Source organism: Pteronotus mesoamericanus, unplaced genomic scaffold (assembly GCF_021234165.1).
Source record: "Pteronotus mesoamericanus isolate MK-2021 breed Mesoamerican mustached bat unplaced genomic scaffold, CSHL_Meso_final scaffold_54, whole genome shotgun sequence".
NCBI lineage: Eukaryota > Metazoa > Chordata > Mammalia > Chiroptera > Mormoopidae > Pteronotus > Pteronotus mesoamericanus.
Window position 1 is genome coordinate 28,558,641 of NW_026555321.1, and position 23,180 is coordinate 28,581,820.

Consider the following 23,180-nt stretch of genomic DNA (forward strand, 5'->3'; position numbering starts at 1 on the left):
TCTCTCCAGTCTGTCTCTCTCTCCCCATCTCTCTGCTTCTCCCTCATTCTGCAGCTCCACTGAGCTGGACGCCATATTTCCGTGACTTCCCATCTTCACTGAATGGCAGGTGAATGGAGCCCCAATTTTGTCCCCAAATGACACCCTCCTCAAGGAGGGGCCTGTGCTCAGAGGGATGTATGCAGATGGGTCAGTGGCCACACAACCTTCGAAAGAAGCAGGAAGGGCTGAGAGACCAAAGCCTGCCACCAAGCTGCCCAGTGGGTCCAGAACAGCAGTTTCACAGCTCAGAGGCTTCAGACCAGAGACGCCAAAAATGAAACAATCAGTGAATTTCATAGCAAAGGGCTGGCCCTTCCCAGATTCCAGAGTCCACAGCTCAGAGCCTTCTAAGTGGGGACATCAGAATCAGAGAACCTCGGGACCAGCAAGCCCCAAACACTAGAATTCGGGAGAAGGAGGTGGGCTCCTATCCCAAGCAGCACCCTTCCTGGCAATCAGCTCTCCAGCTGAAGCGGCGCCCTAGCTTCCCCCTGAACACCCCTCCACCAGGAAACTAACCCTCTGAGCACATGTGGATGCATCACCAGGATGCCTCCCACCTCAGTCCACAACCCACTGGGGTGTCCAGCTCCTGCTTGCTTGCCTCTGGTGACGAGGAGCTCATTCCTCTGTGGCAGCTCATTCCAGCTCCACCACTCTTCTGGGAGCAAGTGCTCCCTACACGGAGCTGGGCTTTCCCCACACCAGTTTCTCTTCTGAGGAAGCCCTGTAGGGACCAGAATCCACCTCCAGGCTCCACTTCTTCCAGCTGAGCAGCCCGTCTCTACTGAGCCAGGCACCCCTGGGCATCTTGGAGACCCAAAGAGGAAAAAGGCCTTGATGCCACTCCAACTGGGACAGGGACCTCACTGCCTGGCACCCCAGTTCACAGAGCTGGAGAATAGAGACAAGGTCCTGTCCACAGCTCAGAGCCAGCCAGAAGGACAGATGGATGAGTGGGTGGCCACGTCTCCAGGCCAGCTACAGGTCTGGGAGCCAGGATCTACTGGAGTGGCCCTTTGGGTGTCTGGACCACGCCGACCTCAGAGCATCCGGGGGCTGCTGGGGCCTGGCACTCGTGGGGTCCGGTTGCTCTGTGCCAGTGGGTTGCGGCTGATCACCAGCTCCAGCACATCGCCCGCCTCAACCAGGAGCGGCACCGCCAGGCAGCAGTCAAAGTCCCGCGTGCGAACGTGGTTGACCTGCACGGTGCACAGCCAAGGGGACAGACTGGCCTCAGCTCAGCCAGGGCTGCAGGGGTGGGAATCATGGGATTTCCCAAATGTGGGCCCTGCCCCGACCGAGACACCAGCAAATCTGGAGCTGGCACACAGAGGAAGTCATTCTTCATTTAACTCTTTCAGTCCTCCCGGTAGGTTTAGTCAAAGAACAGGTGCCAGCACATCCTTTACACCCCCTGACACCTGCTTCTCTCCCTTTTTATGTGAAAGGGCATGCATGCACTTAGCCTCTTGCCTAGAATTTTGTAACCACACCTTGTTTCTATTTTATTTGTATTTTATACTGGCCTTCTATTTCAAGCAAACAGTTTTGGGGTATTTCCTAACTGAGTAGAAGAGTTTTCTTTTAAAATAAATTTAAGTTGAAAAAACACTGTCAATGTAGAGAAAACATATTCAGTAAATTTAGCACAAATATGGCAGAAATCACAGCAAGGGAACAAAAGCAGCTAGGGCAGGTGGCTGGGCCAGGATGCCCATAATTTCCATCTGCTCACCTACATTTCCCAGCCTCCCTTGCAGTTGGTGAGGTCACATGACTAATCTGGCCAATAGGCCATGAAGGCAAGAGACAGGTGAAGGCAGAAAAAAACCATATGCGATTTTCCAGTCTGGTTTTCCCTGCTGTGGTGTCTGAGGCAATGACAACAGTGTAGAGCCTCCATCAGCCCAGGTGGAGCGAGGCTCATGCCATTCTGCAGTGGACGCATGGTGTAAGCAATAAATAACTGTTCCTGTGTATTAAGCTGCTAAGATCCAGGGGTTGTAACTTACTGCACCAATACTGAGCCTAACCTAATACAGCTGGTGTCATCATTCCCTTTGCACAGATGGAGAAGCGGGGGCTCAGATTGCAGAGGCGACCTGCTCAAGGCCGCCCAGCCAGCGTAGAAGTGACGGTCTCTCCCTGCCCTGGGGCTCGGAGAGAGCACTGCGTCCGGGGCACCCCTGTCGCAGCATTACCTGGAGGACCTTGTCGAAGGGCTGGAGGCCCCCGCGCTGGGCGGGCCCATCAGGACGCACAGTGTGGACATAAACACCCTTCTCCAGGAGGCCATCCGAGACGCTGAATCCAAAGTCATTCCTCACAGGGTCCTTGTGCAGGGTCACCTGGGAGCAGAGGAGGAGGAGGTCCCTTGAGTGCTCAGATTTGTCCCCAGCTCCCACAGTAGCCGGAATCCCTCCGTCTGGCATTCACAGTCTCTGGGACCCAGCCCCGGCCCCTTGCCCAGCCCCATTGCCCACGCTTTATTGCCTGTGCCCGTGTGTCACGCGCTGCCTCCCCTCTGCGCCTCAGCAGTCCTGTCCCCAGTGCACAGCGCTCGGTCCCCGAAGGGGCCCCCAGGAAGCGCGCTCCTTTTCAGCTCTTTCCAGTCCTCCCAGGAGGTCTCAGTGCCCGTGTGTTTTCACTCCCCCCAACGCTTGCTCATCTCCCACTTTGTCACATCGCTGGCTCCACGCTCAGAGTTTTCTGAGGGCTATTGGGTGAGAGGCTTTCTTTCTCCTCTATGTTTTTTATCTGTATAATAACCTATAGATGGCAAAAAATGCTGGCTTTTTATTTAAGGTAGTAATAAATATATACACATAATACACATAATATATAGAAGCTTTTATATTTTATATATAAACATATACACACATACACACAATAACTGAAGTTGGGAGAAAGTGAGTTTACTTAAAAAAAAATTAGTAAGAGCCCAGTGTGTAATCACAGGGGGGAGTGTGTGCGATGGAAGTTTGGGGAAACCAGTGCGAAACCCCTCTTTCCTGGTGGAGGAGAACAAGGGCCAGAGAGGGGCAGGCCCCTCTGGAACACAGGGCGAGTCCCGGCGGCACCAGCACCCTTGCCCAGGCCTCCTGCACCCACGCCCAGCACCCACCTTGTGCATCTCCAAGGGTGTCGGCATCTCTTCGGGGGAAGCTCGTCCCTCCCGACCCCTCCGCCGGGGCCGGTGGCCAGGCCTGCCCTCGAGGGCCACGCTCTGCACGGTGCCTGTCATGATGGATGCCTGTGAGGACACAACCCTTCACTCAGAGGCTCAATCTGTTCGCAGTCAGCGTCTTTGGGCACCTACTATGCGCCAGCCCTCCAGGCCACAGTGGTGAGGAGCACAGGCATGATGCTGCCCTCCCGGGCTCTCAGGGTCGATCGATCACAGTAGCAATCAGAAGCGTCACCACTGGCCCCGAACTGGCACTAAACTCTATGCTAGGCTCAGTTCTAAGCATCTTATGTACAGAACTCATTTTATTCTGTGTGATGTTACAAGACTAGCAAACACCGTTATTATTTTTCTTTTTCCATTTTACAGATGAGGAAATAGAGGCTGAGAGAGATTAAGATTTGAACTTAGAGTCTGGCTCCAAAGTTGAGGGTCTTAACCACTCCGCCACCTTGCTAATTGCAAAAACAAATGAGATTAAAATCACATGCGGCAGTAAAAGTCAAAAAGGCCAGGTACATGGAAGGTAAGGGCCTAGGACAATGAATCTGGTCCAGTATGAGGAGTCAGGGCAGCTTCCTGAGCTGAGATCTAAAAGATGAGCCAGGAGGGCAGTGGGGAGGAGGAGAGAACCTGGCTGGCAGAGGGAACAGCGTGTGCATAGTCCCTGCGATGGGGGATCCGGAGGAAGGCTGGCGAGGGTGCACGCAATGAGGCTGGGAGGTGAGGGCATGGTCCCGCATGGCCTGTGGACTGCAGTGAGAAACGTTAACTGTATCCCGAGAGCAATGGGGACGCTGAAGAATTTCTGCGGCGGAGAGGAGTGTGGTGCAGGATCAGATTTGTGGATTTGGTAGCATCTTCCAGCTGCTGGGTGGAGACCGGACTACAGAGGTGGGCATGGGAGCCAGGAGGGAGACCTGTTAGGGACCATGTAGTTGTCCAAGCAAAAGATGACTGGGGTCTGGATAGGGATGGTGACAGTGGGGAAGGACAGGAAGGAGCAGAGTTAGGACACGTGTCAGAGGTGAAGCAAAGGCATGTTCAGGGAAGGGCCAGCAGTCTTCGATGCTGTGCTCTAAGCTGAGAGCAAGGTGGTGGTCCTCAGGGAAACTTACTCATGTTCAGACTGGGAAATCGTAGATGGGAGTAGGGGGTGCTTTGGGGGCTAGTGGGTTGGGAGGATGTATTTCTTTCTTTCTTTCTTTCTTTCTTTTTTTTACTATTTTATTTATTTACTTTCAGAGAGGGGAAGGGAGGGAGAGAAGCATCAATGTGTGGTTGCCTCCTGTGCGCCCCCTACTGGGGACCTGGCCTGCAACGCAGGCATGTGTCCTGATTAGGAATCAAACCAGTGAACTTTTGGTTTGCAAGCCAGCACTCAATCCACTGAGCCATACCAGCCAGGACAGGATGTACTTCTTAGACATGATATTATACAGTTTCTTAGGCACAGAGGTATCTCCCCTGCCTAGAAACTTCTTTCTTCCTGCCCATCACATTATCTGAGTTTCTTCTGTTAATGCAAGGCTCTATCTGACATTGGGACTGGGAGTTGTGGTCTTTTAGAGATCCCCTAAGGGAACACAGATTATGGCAACAATTGTCTGGGGGCCAAAGGGTTGGGTTGGGGTAGGAAGGAAGAGAGGAGAATGGGAGAGGACATTGAACAAAGAGGCACAGAGACACCTTTTTCAACTCCTACACCTGATCTTCACCTGCCTGGAGAGCCAGGGCCCAAAAGGAAAGACGAGATGCTCAGAATCCTGGGGTCACAGAATCATTAAAAAAATGAAATCAGGGTGCCATAGTCTCTTGGACCCCTAGAATTGCAGAATTCTAGAACCTCTAATTAAGATGCAGACTGAGCTCAAACAGAAAGCTCACATCTCCCTCCAAATCTTGTGGTAAATTAAAAATTTAAAAATAAACACTTTCAGCCCTGACTGGGTAGCTGAGTTGGTTAGATCATCATCCTGATACAACAAGGTTATGGGTTCGATCCCCAGTCAGGGCACATAAAAGAATCAACCAATGAGTGCATAAATAAATGGAATAACAAAACAAAAGTTGGTGTTTCTCTCTCTCTAAAATCAATAATAAAAATAAACACTTTCAAAGCAAGAAAGAAAAATTTAGAGACAGGCACAAGCAGGAGCAGAACCATTTTGGCCTGTGGAACCAGATATGCATGTTAGGAGTGGGGGTACCCATTCAGGGAAAAGCAGAGAGCTAGTGGAGTGCCATCCCCTTTGAATGAGGACTAGAGGTGTCTGCCTGCCAGCACAAGGGTTCAGCAAGGAGCCACCAGGACTGGTCTGGGCTGGTAAAACCATTTATGAGAAACCAGGTACCCTCACGTGACCACTGCATAAGCATGGGCCAGCATCTGACTTCCATAAATAGCATAATAGAAACATTGAGCTGAGAAATTAATGTGAAAAACTGGTCTGGAACTGATGAAGATCCAAAGCCCCAGCAAAGACTTGTGAGACTCTACCTCAGACATGCTTCAACAACATCCTGCCTTCAGGAGCAATCACTGCTGAAGGTAAGCACAATGACGAAATACAGAGTCCACCTGCTCACAGACACAACAAGCAAATAAATTTGCACCGAAGAAAAATGAGGAAAAGGAGACATCTAAAGAAACTTTAAAATAAGTCTGCTTAAAATGTGCAGAAAAATAAGAAAATGAGACGTTAAGAAAAAAGACTGTGAAGGGTTGAAAAATAATGAGAAATTATAGAAATAAAAGATATAGAAATTAAAATACAATATTTAGGAAATGGGGTTGAGCAGTAGGCTAAATACAGCCAAGGAGAGTATTAGTGAATTGGAAGACACTAAGGAAAGCAACTAGAACACAGAACAGAGAAAATGTGAAAGCACAGCAGGAATTTTCATGATTGCTCTCCGAGTATGAAGGAGCTTCTGAAGGGACCCAGTCAGATCCTCCCTAGATTCTCCCAGGCAGCCTGTTCCATCGTGGGCAATGCTGACCTTGCACAAAGTTCCATTCACCTCTCAGCTCCTCTGGCTCCTCAGCTCCCATGTTGTAAATGATGTTGACATCCACACGCTTCTAAGGATGTGCCCACAACCATACCCACATATGGCACATGCACACACACACCCCAAAACTGCCCCTAGGCATCCAAATATGCACACTTGGCACACATAATCTAAAAAGACACTCCACAGTTGTGCATGCATGAGCGTGCTCACATGCACGCATACGTACATGGTCCCAATGCACACAGTGGTGCCAGGCATGCTCACGTGTGCACATACCCCAATGTGCCACCACAATGCTCTCAGTCACACTTGCACACATGTCCATGCACATTCTGTACGTGTGTGAAGACACCTTTACACAGAGGGGACTGGGTGAGTGCACACCTACAATTTACACGTGAGCACAATCCCATCAACATGCTTGCCCCCCACAGGCACACACACCAGTGTGCCCAGATGCAGGTGACCCTACACAGGCCTGCAGGGCAGGTGGCCCTACCTCCAGTTCCCTCAGCAGCTCTGACTGACCACACGACTCCAGGTCTTCGAGGGCTTCCCCAAACACACGCCAGAAGCCCTCCTTGTGGGCAGGGCCGGGGGCCGGGCTGTAACGTAGGAACCAGAGAGCGTCAACTCCTGGTGGGCGGGTGGGCGGGCAGCAGGCTGGGGCCTGAGGAGTCTTCTAAATGGCCATCAGCGTTGGGCTCCAGGGGCCAGAGGGTGGGCAGGCAGGCGGGCAGGCGGGCATCCTCGGTGGCAGTGCTGGGGCCCCGGGGCAGTGGTTGGTGACACAGAATGGGGGGAAGACGCAGTTAGGGGCAACCAAGGCTGCCGGTGGTCAGTTAGAACAGGGGCAGATGAGACGGGGTGGAGAGCGGTGACACAGGACGCCTGGGAAGAGAGACAGAGGGACGGACAGACAGACAAAGAGGAGATCCATGGTGTAGCCCCAGAGGACAGCTTCCGGACCCACCCAGACACATGGCATCATAGGACAGTGACAGGGACAGAGCTGGAGCCAGCAAGGACACAGATGGACGGGGAGGATGGAGTATTTGTGCTGGGGGAGGGGTTGAGACCACTCTGTAACTTCCATCACGGGTTGTGCGAGCCCATTATCTGCCCTGAAACTGAGTCTCATTAGAAAGGTAACAAGTCATATTTTCACGTTTCAGGGTTCACAAAGCCGTCTGCCCTCTACAAAGCCCTGGCTGTTTATATAATATGCTCTGGCTTGCAAAGTGCTTTCTCTCTTCCGACGGCATGCAGGCTTTCCTCTAGGGAGCCTCGGAGACAACGAGGAGATACAGTTGCCTCCTACCCTTCCCATGTTAAGATGAGAAGACTGAGGCTGAAGGACATTCTCTCCACTTAAGTCAGTTGTACAAACAATTGGTCTGTGGAGGTGAATGGGGGTAGCCTTGTTCTCAGGGAGCCGAGGATTTAATCACAAAGAGTGTATGAGCACCTACTGGGTGCCAGGCACCGAGCTGGGGTGCCACGTAGAAGAGCCAGGTCATTAATCAGGTAGACACAAGGCGGCCAGTGCCACTAGGGGGCTCACCCGAGCAGCTGTGAGTACGGTGGGGGGGGTGAGGGTGGGCGGGGGGGGGGGGGGGGGGGGGGGCGCGGAATGTCATCTGCCTGAGAAGGGAAGCATTCCCGAGGCTGGGGAACTGGGGCTGGGTTTTGAAGGATGAGCCAGCGTTGGCAGGAGAAGAGCGGGAAAGGTGTTCTGGGCAGAAGGAACTGCCTGACCCAAGCACCGACGTGGGAAGCGGGTGGCTGAGGTGAGACAAGGAACAACGTTCCTCCTCCACAGGCTCATTCTTGGCAGGAGCCTCCTCCTTTCGGGGGAGAGGCTGAGTCCTTCGAAGCCAACATTACAGAAACCACCATATCCACGGCCCAGGGCTGGTGCCCATGACCCAAAGGGTCCTCGCAGAAGGCCACCAAGCAATCCGGGCTAAGTCAGGAGGGTCTGGGTTCGAGTTCTGAGTCTGCTGCTGCTCTTCTGAGAAGTGGGGACTACCAGGCTTGGGAAGGGCACACCGGGCTGCTCCCCCCACCCCCCACCTGTGCTCCTGCTGTGCCCCGGGCCCGCAGGCTGTTCCACCATCGCGGCCTGGCTGAGACAGTCTGCTTGATGCTTCCCCTCCTCCCCCGAAGGGCTCCTCCCTGGGGGCCAGACAGCACTCTTCCATTGCCTCCACTGCGCTGGCTCAGGGACAGGCTACCCTCACCCATCCCAGCCCGGAGACCACGGCTGTCCCTCCTGTGTGGCGATCCCACCACAGACCTAGTCGGTGGCTCCCAATCCTCCTCCTCCTCGGGGAAGCTCTTGTCAGCAGGGGCCGGGGTATAACTCGTCCTCCGGGGCTCGGTGGGTGGGGGGCTGCTTCTCCTCCGGCTGGGCTGCCACTCCTGGGGGGTTACAGTCCGGGCTGTCATCTGCGGAGTGTAGGGACCTGGCAGGTGGAGACGAGGGATGTGTGCGTCCTCTCTGTGCCCTTAGCTCGCCCTCCTTCCAGGTCTGTTTCCAGCAGTGCTGGGTGGTCCTGAATAGATCTTTGTCGTCTCGGGGCCAGCACGGCCACCTAGAGTGCCCTGAGGCCTCCTGCCACTGAGGTTCCTACGCCAGAAACCCCTGGAAACCCTGATCCTGTGGCAGAAGAGTGAATGCTGTGGCTCCAGGGCCCTGTCTCAGCTCCACTGGGCTCGGCTGGGCGGATCCCCTGCCTAAGGGAGAGACTCAGTACATCGACCGCCCTTCCCTCCCCGCCTTTGAGGGCTCTGAAGGTCCTCCCTGGGGCTGAGCTGAGACATGCTGACCAAGTGCCCAAGATGGGGAGGCTCAGGCCCAGAGAGTGAAGACCAGGGCTGGGGGCCACCCAAGGTCACATAGAGGCCTCACTCTACTAGTTCCCTGAGCTGGGCCTTGAGGAGTCCCTGTGGCTCTGGGTCACAGAGGCCAGGAGGGCAGCCACCGGACTCAAATGCCCCCTGCTCCTCCTGAGGCCACCCCTGGGTCTCAACATGAATGGACAGGGGGATCTGTGTCCTAGGTGGGCACCTTGGAGGTCTCCACCCCAAGCAGGATTTTGTAGGATGGGACGGGATGGGGCCTTCTGCCTTCCCATATTCAATGGGGTGCAGGAATGGTGACTGAGCACCTGCTGTGTGCTGGGCACCAGGCAAGTGAGATGAACGTGGTCTCTAACTCACGGTGGGGTGCCGTGGATGCTAATCAAAAGACGTGTGAAGGCCTGTGGTCTGTGCTTTGCAGAGTGAGGGTCTCTGAGAATGGCTAACAGGGCCCAATCTGGCCTGCCTTCAGGGAGAGTGTCCCTAAAGGATGGAGCTAGGAGAGAAGGCGTAAGGAGGACTAGGCAGAGGAAAGAGCCCTGCAAAGGCCCGGCAGCTGGGGAGACCCGGAGAGAGCGTGTTGCTTGTCCAAGGGCTCTGAGCTGTTACCTGGGCCCCCGAAGCCACTCTCCGTGGCCGAGCTGTCCCAGGACTCCACGGCGCTGTCCACACTGGGCACAGCAGGCGAGAACCGGGCTGCCAGCAGTCCTCCTTTGAGCGCCTCTGGTGGGTCCTCATCTGCGTCGCTGGGCTCGCTGAAGCTGCCTGACTTGCGGGGTGGGGGCGGGCCTTGGGGGAAAAGGGGGTGTCACTGCCACTGGTCTCCAACCTTGGGCGTACAGAGATGCTTAGCAAGCCTCAGTTTCCCCATTTGAGTCTGGTTTGGGAATTCACAGGTGCTGAGCCCCACAGGCCCGCTGCTGGGCAGTCTGACATGTGGGAGGCGCCACATGAATAGACTAACCCATTTCACAGATGGGAACACTGAGGCTTGGGAAAGCTGAACAACATGCCCATGGTCACACGGTGAGCAACAGTGGAGCCCAGATTAGAAGGAAGACCCCAGAGCTCAGGTTCCTTCCACTGTACATGGTGGCCTCTCTACAGAGGCACCGGGGACAAATTCAGGGGAAGCTGAGGAATGTACAAATTATGACCACGAGGCGCAATAAGCAGTCTGATGAGGCAGAAAGTGATGAAGAACAGGGTTCAGAACCAGGCTCTGCCCCACACCAGCGGTGTGACCTTGCGCCCATCAATCCCTCCCCTGGGTCTTGTCTCCTCAGCTGTCCCCGGTGTCCTCCCACCTCCACAGTGGTTTCTGTGAGATGCCGCACCATCTGACACAGAGGCACAGGGATACCTCCCTTCCTGAATGGGCTGAGTGGCCCTAGGGTGTAAGGTGAGGCTCACGGTCTAGTTGCTTCTTGATCTTCAGTGTGACAGTCTCGCCAGCCACCTGCAGGAGGTGGATGGCCTCGCTCAGCGGCCTGCCCTTGAGGCTAACATTGTTGATGGCCAAGATACGGTCCCCAACATGGATAGCGCCGGTCCTGGGAGGAGGGAGAGGGCAGTGAATGGGTGTTAGACACACAGGGTTTCCAAGGAGGTGTCTATGCTTGGGAAGCCAGAAACCCCAAGGCAGAAGCCTGGCTGGCCTCAGTTAAGCCCAGCTGTCACAAAAAGAGCAAGTGTGATCTTGAGTTGCATTAATAGAGGTATAAAGCCTGGAATCTGGGAGGGGATTATCCCACCTAACTCTAAAGTTAAGTTCTGGAACCAGTGTCAAGCATGAATTTTGAGTGTGGTTTGAATCCCACAAACTAACTGCCAAATTCTAACTACATGATCTTGGCTTAGTTTCTTAACTTCCCTCAGTTTCTTCATCTGTAAAATGGGGGTGATAATACTTATTTCATCGAATTACTATTAAAGGGTGGATGAGTAGAATAGATTCATGTTCCCATCCAGCAGAACTACATGGGCAGTTGCCCCCCTCCCTGGGCCTCAGCTTCCCCACCTAGAGAATGAGCACAATCCTCGGGCCCTGCGGTTTTCTACCTCGATACTACTAGGACGGCCTGAGGAACGTTTTAAAAAAGGCAGATGCCTGGGCCCACCCCTGAGCAATTAAATCTATGGGACTGGGGCTAGGGAAGGTGATTCTGAGGAGCGGCCAGGACTGAGGTGGGGACAGAAGTTGCAGCATCTGCTGAGAATGCGCTTGACCCAGGTAGGGGGAAAGAGGCAGAGGGTTGGGATGGGAAGGCCTTGAAACCTAAATGTAGATGTTGCTCCCAGGTGGGAGCTCCCAGAGGGTCCAGCCCCTTATCCCCTTATCTCTAGCTTTGCCCAGCAAGCTCCCCTGGGGACAGGGGAGGGGGTGAGTCAGGGAATGGCAGATTCAGGGGAAGGAGGAGGTCAGAGCTGGGCCACCAGCTGCCTGTCGGTCCTGGGCCCCTGAAATGTGCCAGCCTGAGTTAAGATGTGCTGTAAGTGTAAAATACACACCAGATCCTGAGGATACAGTATGAAAAAAAGAATATAAAATACTTTGTTAATTTTTGTGTTGATTACATGTTGGAACATTGAAGATTTATTTTGTTTCTTTTTACTTTTCTAATGTGGCTACTAGAAAGTTTATTCAAAATGGGTGGCTCGTATTATATAGCAGTTGGACAGCCAAGCTAGACCGGCCCGACAAAGGCAGGGGAAAATGTGCAGTCCCCTGCGTGGATTACTCAGTAGGTACCAGTAACTGTGGGAGTGAAGACGTTTGAGGTCAGAGCCGTCCACACTGGCCTCTGCAGTCTGCCATATGTCCAGCAGGGGGCGCTCGAGGAGCAGGGACACAAGCAGGGAGCTGTCCTGAGAAGCGTCAGCCCCAGAGCCCTTCCCATCCTCCTGCCGCACCCTAGCACCCTGGGACCCCTCCGGCACTATGTCCTCCTCCAGGGACCTATCCTGCCCCTGCAGCCTGGCCTGTGTCCCCATTCACAGCCAGCTCCTCTCAGGGCTGGGAGCTCACTGCACAGCTGAGCAGGGGAAATGCTCCCTCTCGGCCAGAGGATCCTGCGGGGCACTTTTCACTTCTGGGCCTCAGATCCACCTGGTCCCCCCAAAACCAGAGAACCTAAGACACCCCCCCCTTTTCACAGCTTTCTCAGCTGCCACAGTTTGGAGGACACTGTCCAGGGGAGAGGACAGCAGGGGGCAGGCCCCCAGTGTGCCAGGACAAGCCGCAGACTGTGCCGGGACCCCAGGGCTGGGACCCAGGTCCCGGACACAGCCCCTGTACTATGAAGGCACAGCAGGTGCTCCAAAAAGCCTTGCAGTGCTGATTTTCCAGAAAGGTAAAATCCCCCCTCCAACTCCAGGCAGGGAGTGAGCAGAGGGAATAGCACACATTCACCCAGCCCTGATCTGGAACTGGGAGGTCTGCAGGGCGCTGGCCCTCCTCTGCAGAAATGAGACTCAAGAGAGGGAAGGGACAAGCCTGACGTCCCTCAGAGCATAGGGTAGGAACAAAGGTCAGAATCCAGTTTGGTTAACCCCCAAACCCAGCTCCTGCTCCAGGAGGGTCCCTGGCCCACCCTGTGTGTCCCTAAGGAGCTCTGGCTCACCTCTCAGCCAGGCCACGCTTGGTGAGGCCTGAGATGACAATGGGGTCAAAAGGCTCCTCCGTGCCTGAGATGGTGATGCCCAGGGGGCCCCCGTAGCGTTTCAGCTCCACTGTGTAGCTGATGGCACCCGTGGTCTCCTGCTCATCTGCAAGGGTGATGCTGATCAGGGTGGGGTCCAGCAGGGCAGGGCCCAGAAGCTGGGCACCCACAGCCCCTTGAAACCTTGACGCACTTACTCACTTATACTCATACTCATCCATTCACTCATCCATTAATTCACACATTCATTGGTGCTGTGACTTCAGATGGTGCCATCTGGGGAACCTGAGGCCATCTTCTGCCTCCAGAATGTTTTTTTCTACCCAAACACCATTTAGAAAAAGAAAAGAACCACGACACAAACATTTTAAAATGCAGATTTCACACACCACACAAAATAACAATAATGATGGTGATAATGCTAATCATGATAAGAAGAAACCAAATTTCCAAGTTACCTTTAAAAAAGAAAAAGAAGAAATGGGCCCACAGGTGACTGTCTTTCCCGGGGTAGGGGTTGGTGACTGTGCTTCTGAATGAGGGATTTGTCCTCCAGTGGCCTCAGTTCTCACCTCTCCCTTTTGCCTCCTGAGCTGTGCCATTTTTCTTACCTCCTGTCAGGTCACTCACTCACATCAGCTGTCTGGCCTCAGATGTGTCCCAGTTTACAACAGTTGCTTGTTCACTCACACGCCCACCCACGCAGTGGTGCATCCCGTCCTTCATTCACGCCCCACCCCTGGGGTCACAGCTACTCCCTGGGGGTCTCCTCTGCTAGGCTTTGTGTGGGACATGGGGATCCAGGCGGTGACTTGAATCCCTCACAAGAGTCCTAGAGGCTCAACTCCAGGGACAGGGAGAAGCCTGCAGTGCGGTCCCTCCCTGCATCTGTCCATTCCAGGAGTCTCCACCACCAACACCTCTCCGCCAGAGGGAACCCTGAGTCACGAGCAAGGAACCCGCTGGTCCAGAGGGTGGCAGGGATGAGCGAGCCATACCAGAGTTGTCCTCGTCCTTCCGGATCTTCAGCTTCACCAGGTCCTCACACTGCCGCAGGATCTGCACGGCGTCCTCCATGGCACAGTTGTCCAGGCGGATATTGTCGATGGCCAGCAGCTTGTCACCTGGCTCAAGGGTGCCGGTCCTGCATGAGCAGGGGCAGGGGGCGTGGTGGAGCCTGGCACGTGCCAGTGCCCTACCACCCCCATTGCCTACTCACCCCGCCCGGGCCCAGGGGCACCCCTACCTGTGTGCCACACTGCCTTTCTTGATGTCAGAGATGGTCAGGGGCTCCCCTCGCTTCCTGCTGGCCGCTGGAGGAAGAGAGGCCGTGTCTCTGACCTGGGAGGGTTTCGGCCTCGGGCGGGGTGACCCAGGATTGGGGCATGGACTCAGAGCCACAAGCCCTGCTCCCCCTGATGCCTGGTTGGCTGGCTATGAGCAAATCGGCTCACTTCTCTGTGCCTCAGTTCCCCCTCTGCAAAATGGGGATGATGCCGCAGACCTCACAGGGCTGTCGTGAGATTAAACTAGATAACGCAGGCTCCTGGCACATAGCAGGCGCTCCATCCGCATCAGCCATTTTTTCCTCTTGCCCATCCCCCAGCAAACCGTGAGCTCCTTGAGGGTCCGTGTCTGGCTGGTGCCTGTGTCCCCAGCCCAGCACCTGGCAAAGGGCTGGGACCCAGACCTGGGTGATTCTGCCCCAGTGGAGTTCTTCCTTCCCTGGCTGCAGGGAGTGTTGGCTGCAGAATCCCATTCTGGGAACCACCTTTGGCTAAGGGAGCGGCCTCACCCAGGGTAATGCCCCTCCGGGGTGCAGCTCACAGGCAATGACTGGTCTGTGAGCTGATGCAAAGGCCTGGCTCCCAGCCTCAGCTCAGGACCACTTCCAAAGCCCCCGCTACGACAGCTCTCCAATGGGATTGGCTGAGCCTCCATTGCTACTGCATCGCAGCCCAGCTTCTCTCAGTGCCCCGTCCTGTGTCCCTCATCGCTCATGGCTGTTGACCTCAGGAGGTTTCCTCAGTAAACTTCCTGCATGTAACTCCTTGTCTGAGAAGCTGTTTCCTGGGGAGTATGACCTAAGTTTTCATGAAAAATAGAATCCATTTGGGCTAATGGGTTTTCCCATTAATGACCAGGTAGTAGGATCCCCTTTTAGCTGTTTTGGTATCTTTGCAGGTGAGATAAAGTGCCCCTTCCAATCAGTCTACTGAGAAAATGCAAGAAAATTGTATGTTTACCTTGAATGGGCACCCTTGTCTCATGTACAACCTGTACAACTGCAGCCGGTGGCCCTGCCCAGAGGTTCCTGGCCTGCAAGCAGCTTAAACTCCCACTTCCGTGGGCTGCAGAGCCTGGGGCTGGAAGGAGCTGCGGCAGCAGCCCCTCTGGACAGTTGCCCCTCCATCAAGCCCTGGTGGGGGCTGAGGCGCATCCCACACAGGGACCGCAGTGCTGGTCATCTGGCCTCAGAGACGGTCCTTGGGGAATGGTGTCCCGGCATCCCCTGTCTGACCTGGGGTGGGCACACCCATGTGTGGGTGCTGCCCTGGCCGGGGGCGCACCAACCAGGAGGCCACCTCAGCAGGGCAGTGGGGGTAGTGACGCTGTGGCCAGGTGGGCGGGGTCTCCACTCCCCTCAGGATCCCCAGGTGAGAGTCGGACTGAGCCAGGCTCTCAACGCTCGGGTTCTAATCAGCTTCATTCTCTGGACTTGTTAATTCATCCTAGAGTTGTTTATTCGTTCATTTATTCAATAAAAATTTACTGAGTCCCTGCTATGTGCCAGGAAGGAAAAACAGCAGTGAACACAACTGACAAAGATCCCTTGCCTTCCTAGAGCTACCCATCTAGTGGGCATCACAGATAATCAACAAAATTGAAAAGTGGTCTGTCAGATGAAAAAGCGTGCTGTGGGGGAAAAGAAAGAAGGGCAGGGACTGTGTGTGGGGAGGGGGGGGGCAGTGCAGTTTTAAACCAGGTGGCAGAGAAGGCCTGCCAAGGTGACATGTGAGCGAAGACCTGAGGGGGGAGGGGAAAGGGGCAGAGGGAACAGCCAGTGCGAAAGCCCTAGGCCGGAAGGAACACAGCCTGTTCGGGCAACAGCCGGGAGGTCAGCAGTGGCTGGAGGAGTGTGACCGAGCGAGAGGGCAGGAGGCAATGTCAGAGGTCACGGAGGGCGTCCTGGGCCCTGAGGACTCTGGCTTTTGGGCAGAGTGAGATGGGAGCTCTGGGCGGGTCCCGAATGGCCTTCTGCTTATGGAGCCCACTTTTTGTCTTTCGTTCTGCAGTCCTCACTTTTATTCCTTTGACAAATGTGAATTTAAGCACTTGCTGCGCCTCAGGCCTTTTCGGGGCACTGGACCCACAGAGGCAGACAGAAAACCAATCCTGGCCTATGTTTTGGTGCCTTGCAAGCCACTTCACCCACTGGAAGACCCACAGGGCCTGGAGGCTCCCACTGCGCAGAACAGGACAGCGAGGCTTTGAGATGCTCCAGTTTTGCTTGAGGAGGGAGCTGGGCAGCGCGGGACGCAGGGAACCCATGCCAGCCAGTCCTCCCGCTGGGAACCTTTCCCCTGGGCCAGGAGGTGCATTCTTCCCCCCAGGAGGTTGGCTCATTCCCAGGGGCAGGCAGGGACAGTATGGAGGGGACAATATGGCTGGGAGGGGACTCACAGCTGATGGTGATGCCCAGCTCCACACCGCGCCTCTTAGGCAGCTTCACGTGGAAGGTGCCGCTACTCGGGATGACAGACTCTGGGTACAAACAGACATGGGCCCCTGTGAGACCCAGCCCCACAATCCTGGGCCAGTTGGGAGGGGACCCAAAAGGTCACTGTCCCAAACCCATCCTCCTCCTTATACCTGACAGGTGAGAAAACTGAGCTAACAGATTGGGCCAAGACAATCGATCTGCCCCGACAGAGTGGAACCCAGATCTTGTGACTGCCAGCCAGGGGTTCCACCCAGAAAAACCCAACCCCGTTTGGATCCAGTGACAATTTCCTGAGCACCTACTATGTGCCAGGCCTCAGGAGGATGTTTTCACGTGATTTCTCTCATTTAACGCAAGAAACATCCCCTATGGTGAAAAGATTCTATTCACTGTTTTACAGTTGGGGAAACTGTCTCTTGTCCAAGGTCACAGATTGTCCCAATCATGAGACCAGAATCCTAACCCGAGTTCCGGCGCAGAATCCCTCATCCACCCTGACACTGGTGTGTGGAATTCCTTCCTCCCCGGCCAGTGCCTTCCTTCCCAAGGTTAGTGCTCGGGCATGCGCTTTAGCACCAGGCAAGAGCAGGATCAAGAGAGGAAGAGGCGTAGGTTCCAAAGCGTGAGGAGGAGGTGAGGAACATTCACTCACCCGCCACATCGAACTCAATCTCCAGCACGACCTTGCGAGCCAGCGCAGCATCCCGCAGCAGCTGGTTGGCTTCCTCCAGCGTCCCATCCTCAGTGGCAATGCCGTTGATGGACAGGACACGGTCCCCCACCTGCAGCAGCCCACACCTGAACCCCAGGCAACCCAGCAGAGAAAAGCAGCTCCATCACCATCACAGCTCCACTGAGAGACAGGAACACCGCGCCGGGGTGTGACTCAGCCCTGCCCTGTATGAGCTAGAGATCCTCTGGCAATTTACCATGTGACTGTAGCAAGGGCGTCACCTTGGTGGACCTTAGCTTCTCTGTATGTTCAATGGGAATGATGCCGTGTCTTACGAGATGTTTCATAGAGGACTCCAACCTCAGACAGACAGGGCGTCAAGTCCTGGGTTACGTATGAGCTGTGTGACCCTGGGCACGTGAATCAGCTTCTCTGTGCCTCAGTTTCCTCATCTATAAATGGGGCTGATGATGGAGTCGATGTGATGGTTAAGTGAGATAACTTGTAAAGCCAGGCTTGGTGTGTGACTCAGTTTCCCAGACTGTCATGAGTTTCCGTTGACGAGTGGCCTGCCCAGTGGGGAGGGGACTCACCTCTCTGCAGGGCTGTCAGGCTCAATGAAGCGCACCAGGGGTGGGGAGGACAGGGTCTCAGTGGCGAAGATGCCACCCTGGAGCTGGAGGCCGAAGCCGCTGAGGGGGTCACCGCAGAGCACGACCTCCGTGATCTCTGTGTGCACGATCTGCCCGCCTGGCCCCACTGTGCTGGAGGCCAGAGACACTGTGGGGCAGGTGGGCACGGCACTCAGTGAGGCCGAGCCGGCCAGGTCTGCCCGTGGCAGCCAACCCACCCCCGGGCCAAGGACCTGGAGTCGGAGGGGCAAGGGGGTGGGAGTTCTGGCTCGCCCTGGTGCCAGCCAAGTCATGGCTCATTCTGAGCCTCAGTTTCCTCATCTGCACAACGGAGTTGTGATTCCCGCTTGGCAGGGCTCTGGCAAGGATTAAGGGAGACAACTCCTGGGATTGTCATGTTGGAAAACAGCAGTTCTGAGGGTCAGTGATATTGTCATGTCATGCTATGTTAGGTTAGCTATGTTATAATGCTATTATATACTACAGTATGCAGTATGTTATTTTTTGTAACAGCTTTTTTGAGATACGATTCACCTCCCAAAGTATTCACCGATTTAAAGTATACAATTCAATGATTTTTAGGATATTCACCAAGTTGTACAACCATCAGCTCAAAAAAGAAGCCCTGTTCCTGTTCCTTTTATCTATAGGCCCAAATCCTCCCATCTCTCCCAGCCCTAAGCAACCACTAATCTATTTTCTTCTCTAGAGATTTACCCATTCTAGACACTTCATATCAATGGAATCACATAATACGTGATCTTTTGTGTCTGGCTTCTTCACCTAGCACAATGTTTGCAAGGTTCATCCATATTGCACAGTAGCATATATCAAAACTTTATTCCTTTTTAAGGCTAAATATCCCCTTGTATGAATATACCACGTTTGTTTATCCATTCATCTGTTAACAGACATCTGGGTTGTTTCCACCTCTTGGCTAAAATGAATCATGTGCTATGAATATTCATATATAAGCCTTTGTGCGGGCATGACATACAGCTTCCCTTCTCCTGGGCAAATGCCTAGATATAGAGTTGCTGGTTCATATGATAACTTTATATATAACTAACGCTTGATATATTATTTAATATATATTGTTTTATGTTTCATATATAAAATCCATTTGGGTTATTAATATGGATATTGGAAGGGACTAAGAAGTACAAATTGGCGGTCACAAAACAGTCCCGGGGAGGTAAGTACAGCGCAGGCAGCGCAGTCAATAACATTGCAGCGACTGCGCGTGGTGTCAGAGGGGGCTCGGCTTACCGGGGGGTCACTTTGGAAAGTACATGATTGTCTAACCTCTGTGCTGTACACCTGAAACCAACACAAAATACTACTGAATGTCAACTGTCATTGAAAAAAAGAGTTTTGAATTTAAAATATGGGCATTAAATACGATTTATTAAATAAAATTTATTTTTGGATTTCATTATATTACTAATCATATTATACTATTATGTTTTTATACAGTATTGTGTTATGTTTCATATTACACATTACAGTATGGATAATATATTATGTTGTTGGGTATATTGTGTTACTATATTTATCTTTATAATTTTTTTACTATTGTATCCCTCATGGTAAGAATGGTGCCTGATACATACACAGGTGTTCAAAAATGTCATTTGACTAGTTAATTAATTGTTATTATCAAGAATTAACAATGGTAGTTTTATGAATCACCCATTCTAGGAAGCAGGTAGCTGAAGGGTCCCAAAAGCCCCCACATCCACATGCCCCTACCTGTAAACAGTGTACCTGAATCTTTTCCCTACATACCCCTAGCTTTGCCGGTGGACAAAGGCGGTTGGTAAAGGTGAGCTTTACTTCTCAGTGGACTTTGAAACCTGCTTCCCTTTCACTCTGGCTGCCAGAAACCTCACAGCCAGAAACCTCAGGTGCCAGGTGACTGGACTCCTCCTTTCCCTCCCCTGGGTCCGCTCCAAACGGCCCACTTTGACCTTCCATCCTTCTCGGAGCCTCTGCAACTCACGCGGCAGGAGGCTGGGTATAATTTTTACATCAACGAAGGAAAGATTCTACCCCTAGGAAAGATTTTAAAATTCTGGGTGTTCTTGTGATTTTTGCTACTCCACATGACTCCTACATTTTCAGTCACTACTATTTGCCTTTACATTTATTCACTCTTTATAATATTAAAATACCTTCATAAATAAAAAGTCTCTAATCAAAAGATAAGTAGAAATATATACACAGATATAATAAAAATTGTTACATTCCGGATGGTTAGTCTCAGGCCTTTGTGTCTTTGTCTTAGGGAAAATGTTTTAAATGTCAGAGAAGTGATAAAGACACAGTTACACCACGCAACTGAGTAGATCAGAAAGGACTGAATGAAAAAAATGAAACAGAGTTACTGTGAGACCTGCTTGCAAGTCTGAAAAGGCATCCTGTCCTCAAGAAAACACTTTGTCCCCACCTGCTGGGAATTTTCCCTAATAAACATACAAGACTAAAACGTAAAAAGTAACTCGGACGTGTCCTCGTGCAGCACACAACCTGCCCGACCGTCTGTGTGTGCCATTCATGCTATTTAACGACTCCCCACCCCACGCACACTCCTAAGGTCCTGCCCAAAATACACCCGCCCGTCGGCAAACCTCTCTCTCAGGCAGGCAGGCAGCCCAGAGGGGAGGGAAGAGAGCGTGGCTTACGTGAACTCTTGTGTTCCCTCCTTCGCTGCCTCCTCCGCCCCATTGTGGTCCGGGGGCTCATGGGCTGGGATCCGCGGGGAAGGGTGCTGGGGTTGGTGCAGGAGAACGTGTGGTTTGTGATCGGCGAGGAAAATGGAGTCGAGGATAAGGCTGGGGAGGTGAGAGCGCAGGCCCGTGAACTCCGGCAGGGCCCTCCCCCGGACAGCACAGTGGGCGCCAGGAAGCCACCCGACCACAGGGACACAGAGGGGTGCCTTCCCCCATTCCCCTTGACCACTCGCTGTATGACCTCAGGCAAGTCTCTCCCCTTCTGGGCCTCAAAGACTGTGGGGATCTCATGGACCTGGAGAAACCCAGCTGCCAGGACAGCAGCCCCTCTCATCGCTGATGAGCCAGGGGACACTGGGCAGACCCCCTGATATCTCCGAGTCTAGGTTTCCTCCCCTATGACACATGCACAGCCACAGCGGAGTGGTCATGTTACATCGGCTCTGATCTTGGCCGGCAGGCGTGGCCCAGGTGGGTGTCCTGTAGAGGCCGGGCCGGGGGCTGTGGCAGGAGGGCACACAGGGGTCCCAGCGATGTGGTTGCTCACTTCTCTGCACCTTCACTGTGGCCAGCGGAGAAAGAGGAGAGAGAGGTGCAGGGGTCAGGGTCTGAGCAAGTCTGAACTCACCTGACCCCAGGCTGCACTCCCCTCTGCAGATGAAGTGAGGAAAGCAGGACCAGCAGATCCTGAGCTTCCCTGGAGCCAAGGGAGGCCGTCAGGATTCTGCTCATGTGTCCCCAGCGCCTGTGATGTGCCGGCTGGGCACTGTGTTCGGGGCTCAGCCTTGCAGCAACAGGGACGGGGGAGGAAAAGCAGGCCCAGCCAAGGCCCAGAGCAGGAGGTGGTGGAGAAGGATTTGAACCAGGCCGACTGGCCCCGGAGCCTAAGAACTGACCTGGCAGCTTTGAGGAGTGCAGCTGGTAGAGGGCATCTGGCCACAGCATCTTGGGAACCTGCCCCAGGGCCATTGTCCGGGCAGCCTCGGCTGGGGGCTGAGCTCTAGGGGTCCCGCCCTGAGCCCTCGGCCAGGGCCTGGCCATTTCGGCCCCATGCTGGGCTCTCGGGGGCGGTCTGTGTGCCAGGGCTTCTGGTGGGTTGGCTGATTCTTGCTCAGCTCGGCATCGTCCCCCTTCAACCTTTCACAGGCCTCCCCCGACCAGGGAATTCTTCACACTCACACTCCATCTGGGCACCTGCGTCCCCGGGGACGCCAGAGAGCTGCCTCCCCACCTGCCCGACCTGATCATCCACACTGGCTGCCATGCAACACTTCCTCCCAGACAGCCCCAGGTCCCATCTGGCTCTTCCTTCTGCGGCGGGGCTTTGAGGGGTCCACCCGGGGACGACGTATCCTTGGAAGGAAGGGTGAGGACCCAGCGACTCAGCCCATGGAGTCTTCCTCCCAGTGCAGCACCTCCGCACTCACACAGGGCGTGGCCGACTCTGCAGCCAGCTGCCAGGTCACTGGGACAGTCACTCAGCCTCTCTGCGCCTCACTGTCATTATCTGTACAATTGGACTAAGACAGTGGCCACCGACTAGGATAATGGGGAGGATCAGAAGGAGTTAATACACACGATGCTCCTGAGATCCTCCAAGGGGACCCACCTGCCTCGGAGGGCTTCGGGGGCCGTCGACTGTGGGGCGCAGGCAGGATCTCCAGCTGCACTTTTTCTGACACATTGGCCAGGAGCTTGGTGGCCTCAAGCAACGAGCAATGTTCCGTGCTGGTGCCGTCGATGGCTAGGATGTGGTCTCCAGCATGCAGCGCTCCACTCCTGGCCGGGCAGGGTGGTGAAGCGGGAGGCTGGTCTGGCCAGGCAGAACCCGGGTGGCCTCTCCTCCTGCCTACCCCCTTCACTGTGGCAGTGCCCAGGGTGTGCCTCACCTGTCCACCACACTGGCAGGCTTGATGCGGTCAATGGTGATGACTGGCTTGCTCCGGTAGGAGCCGGAGGTGAGCGAGATCCCCAGGGCGGACCCCGGCGTCTTGGTTATTTCCACTATCAAGGGCCCTGAAGCATTGGCCACAGTGTCTGGCCCATGGAAGGAAAGAAGAGTTTAAAATGCAAATAGTGAGAACTTTCGTCCCTAGCCTCACTCTGCTGCCTCTATTTAATCCTTGTTGCCAGAGAAAGACCACTGTATCCATTTTACAGACTAGAAAACTGAGACATGTGGAAGTAAAGGCTTTGTCCCAGTCCACAGAGCCACTGTGCAGCAGAGGAGGGCAGGGATTCAGCTCTGAGGGGCTCGGCCGCAGGGCCGTGGGGGACAGTGCTGCTTTGCTCACATTGATTGAGAGCCCGCTGTGTGCCAGCACTGAGCTGTAGTGTCCACGGCAACCCTTCCCCACCTCGGAAACTGCCGCCCTCATGGACCCGCCCAGTGGCTCAAAAACAAGATGTAGTTCTTTCTGCTCTCAGCCCCGCCACCATGTCCAAAGGTCAGCACATCGGGCCAGCTTGACCTCCACCACGTTTCTTGAATCCGACCCCAACTGTGTTCCCCCCCAGGCCCCAGCCTGGTCCAGCCACCATGGCCTTTCTCTCGCCTGATGGCTGCAAGTCAGAGGGCACTCCGTAGCCCTTCCCATCTCTCTCCCTAATTTTTTATAGCACTACTGCCATCTGACACTCTA

At 54.1% G+C, this 23,180-nt stretch overlaps 1 protein-coding gene across 1 annotated transcript in view; it reads right to left on the reverse strand.

The window, feature by feature from the left end:
• Nucleotides 1-652: 652 nt before the first annotated feature.
• GRIP2 (glutamate receptor interacting protein 2) overlaps nt 653-23,180 on the reverse strand; it is a 41,190-nt gene continuing 18,662 nt past the window's right edge. Inside the window, exons 8-24 of the mRNA XM_054595206.1 lie at nt 22,428-22,575; nt 22,148-22,317; nt 20,975-21,100; nt 20,491-20,640; nt 17,768-17,954; nt 17,154-17,299; nt 16,462-16,542; nt 14,024-14,090; nt 13,776-13,921; nt 12,739-12,883; nt 10,529-10,668; nt 9,725-9,904; nt 8,550-8,718; nt 6,750-6,855; nt 3,170-3,298; nt 2,247-2,393; nt 653-1,244 (exon numbers count right to left, since the gene is read on the reverse strand). Coding sequence (XP_054451181.1) covers nt 1,086-1,244; nt 2,247-2,393; nt 3,170-3,298; nt 6,750-6,855; nt 8,550-8,718; nt 9,725-9,904; nt 10,529-10,668; nt 12,739-12,883; nt 13,776-13,921; nt 14,024-14,090; nt 16,462-16,542; nt 17,154-17,299; nt 17,768-17,954; nt 20,491-20,640; nt 20,975-21,100; nt 22,148-22,317; nt 22,428-22,575 — 2,396 coding nt within the window. The 3' untranslated portion in view covers nt 653-1,085. The remainder of the gene's footprint in view (nt 1,245-2,246; nt 2,394-3,169; nt 3,299-6,749; nt 6,856-8,549; nt 8,719-9,724; nt 9,905-10,528; nt 10,669-12,738; nt 12,884-13,775; nt 13,922-14,023; nt 14,091-16,461; nt 16,543-17,153; nt 17,300-17,767; nt 17,955-20,490; nt 20,641-20,974; nt 21,101-22,147; nt 22,318-22,427; nt 22,576-23,180) is intronic.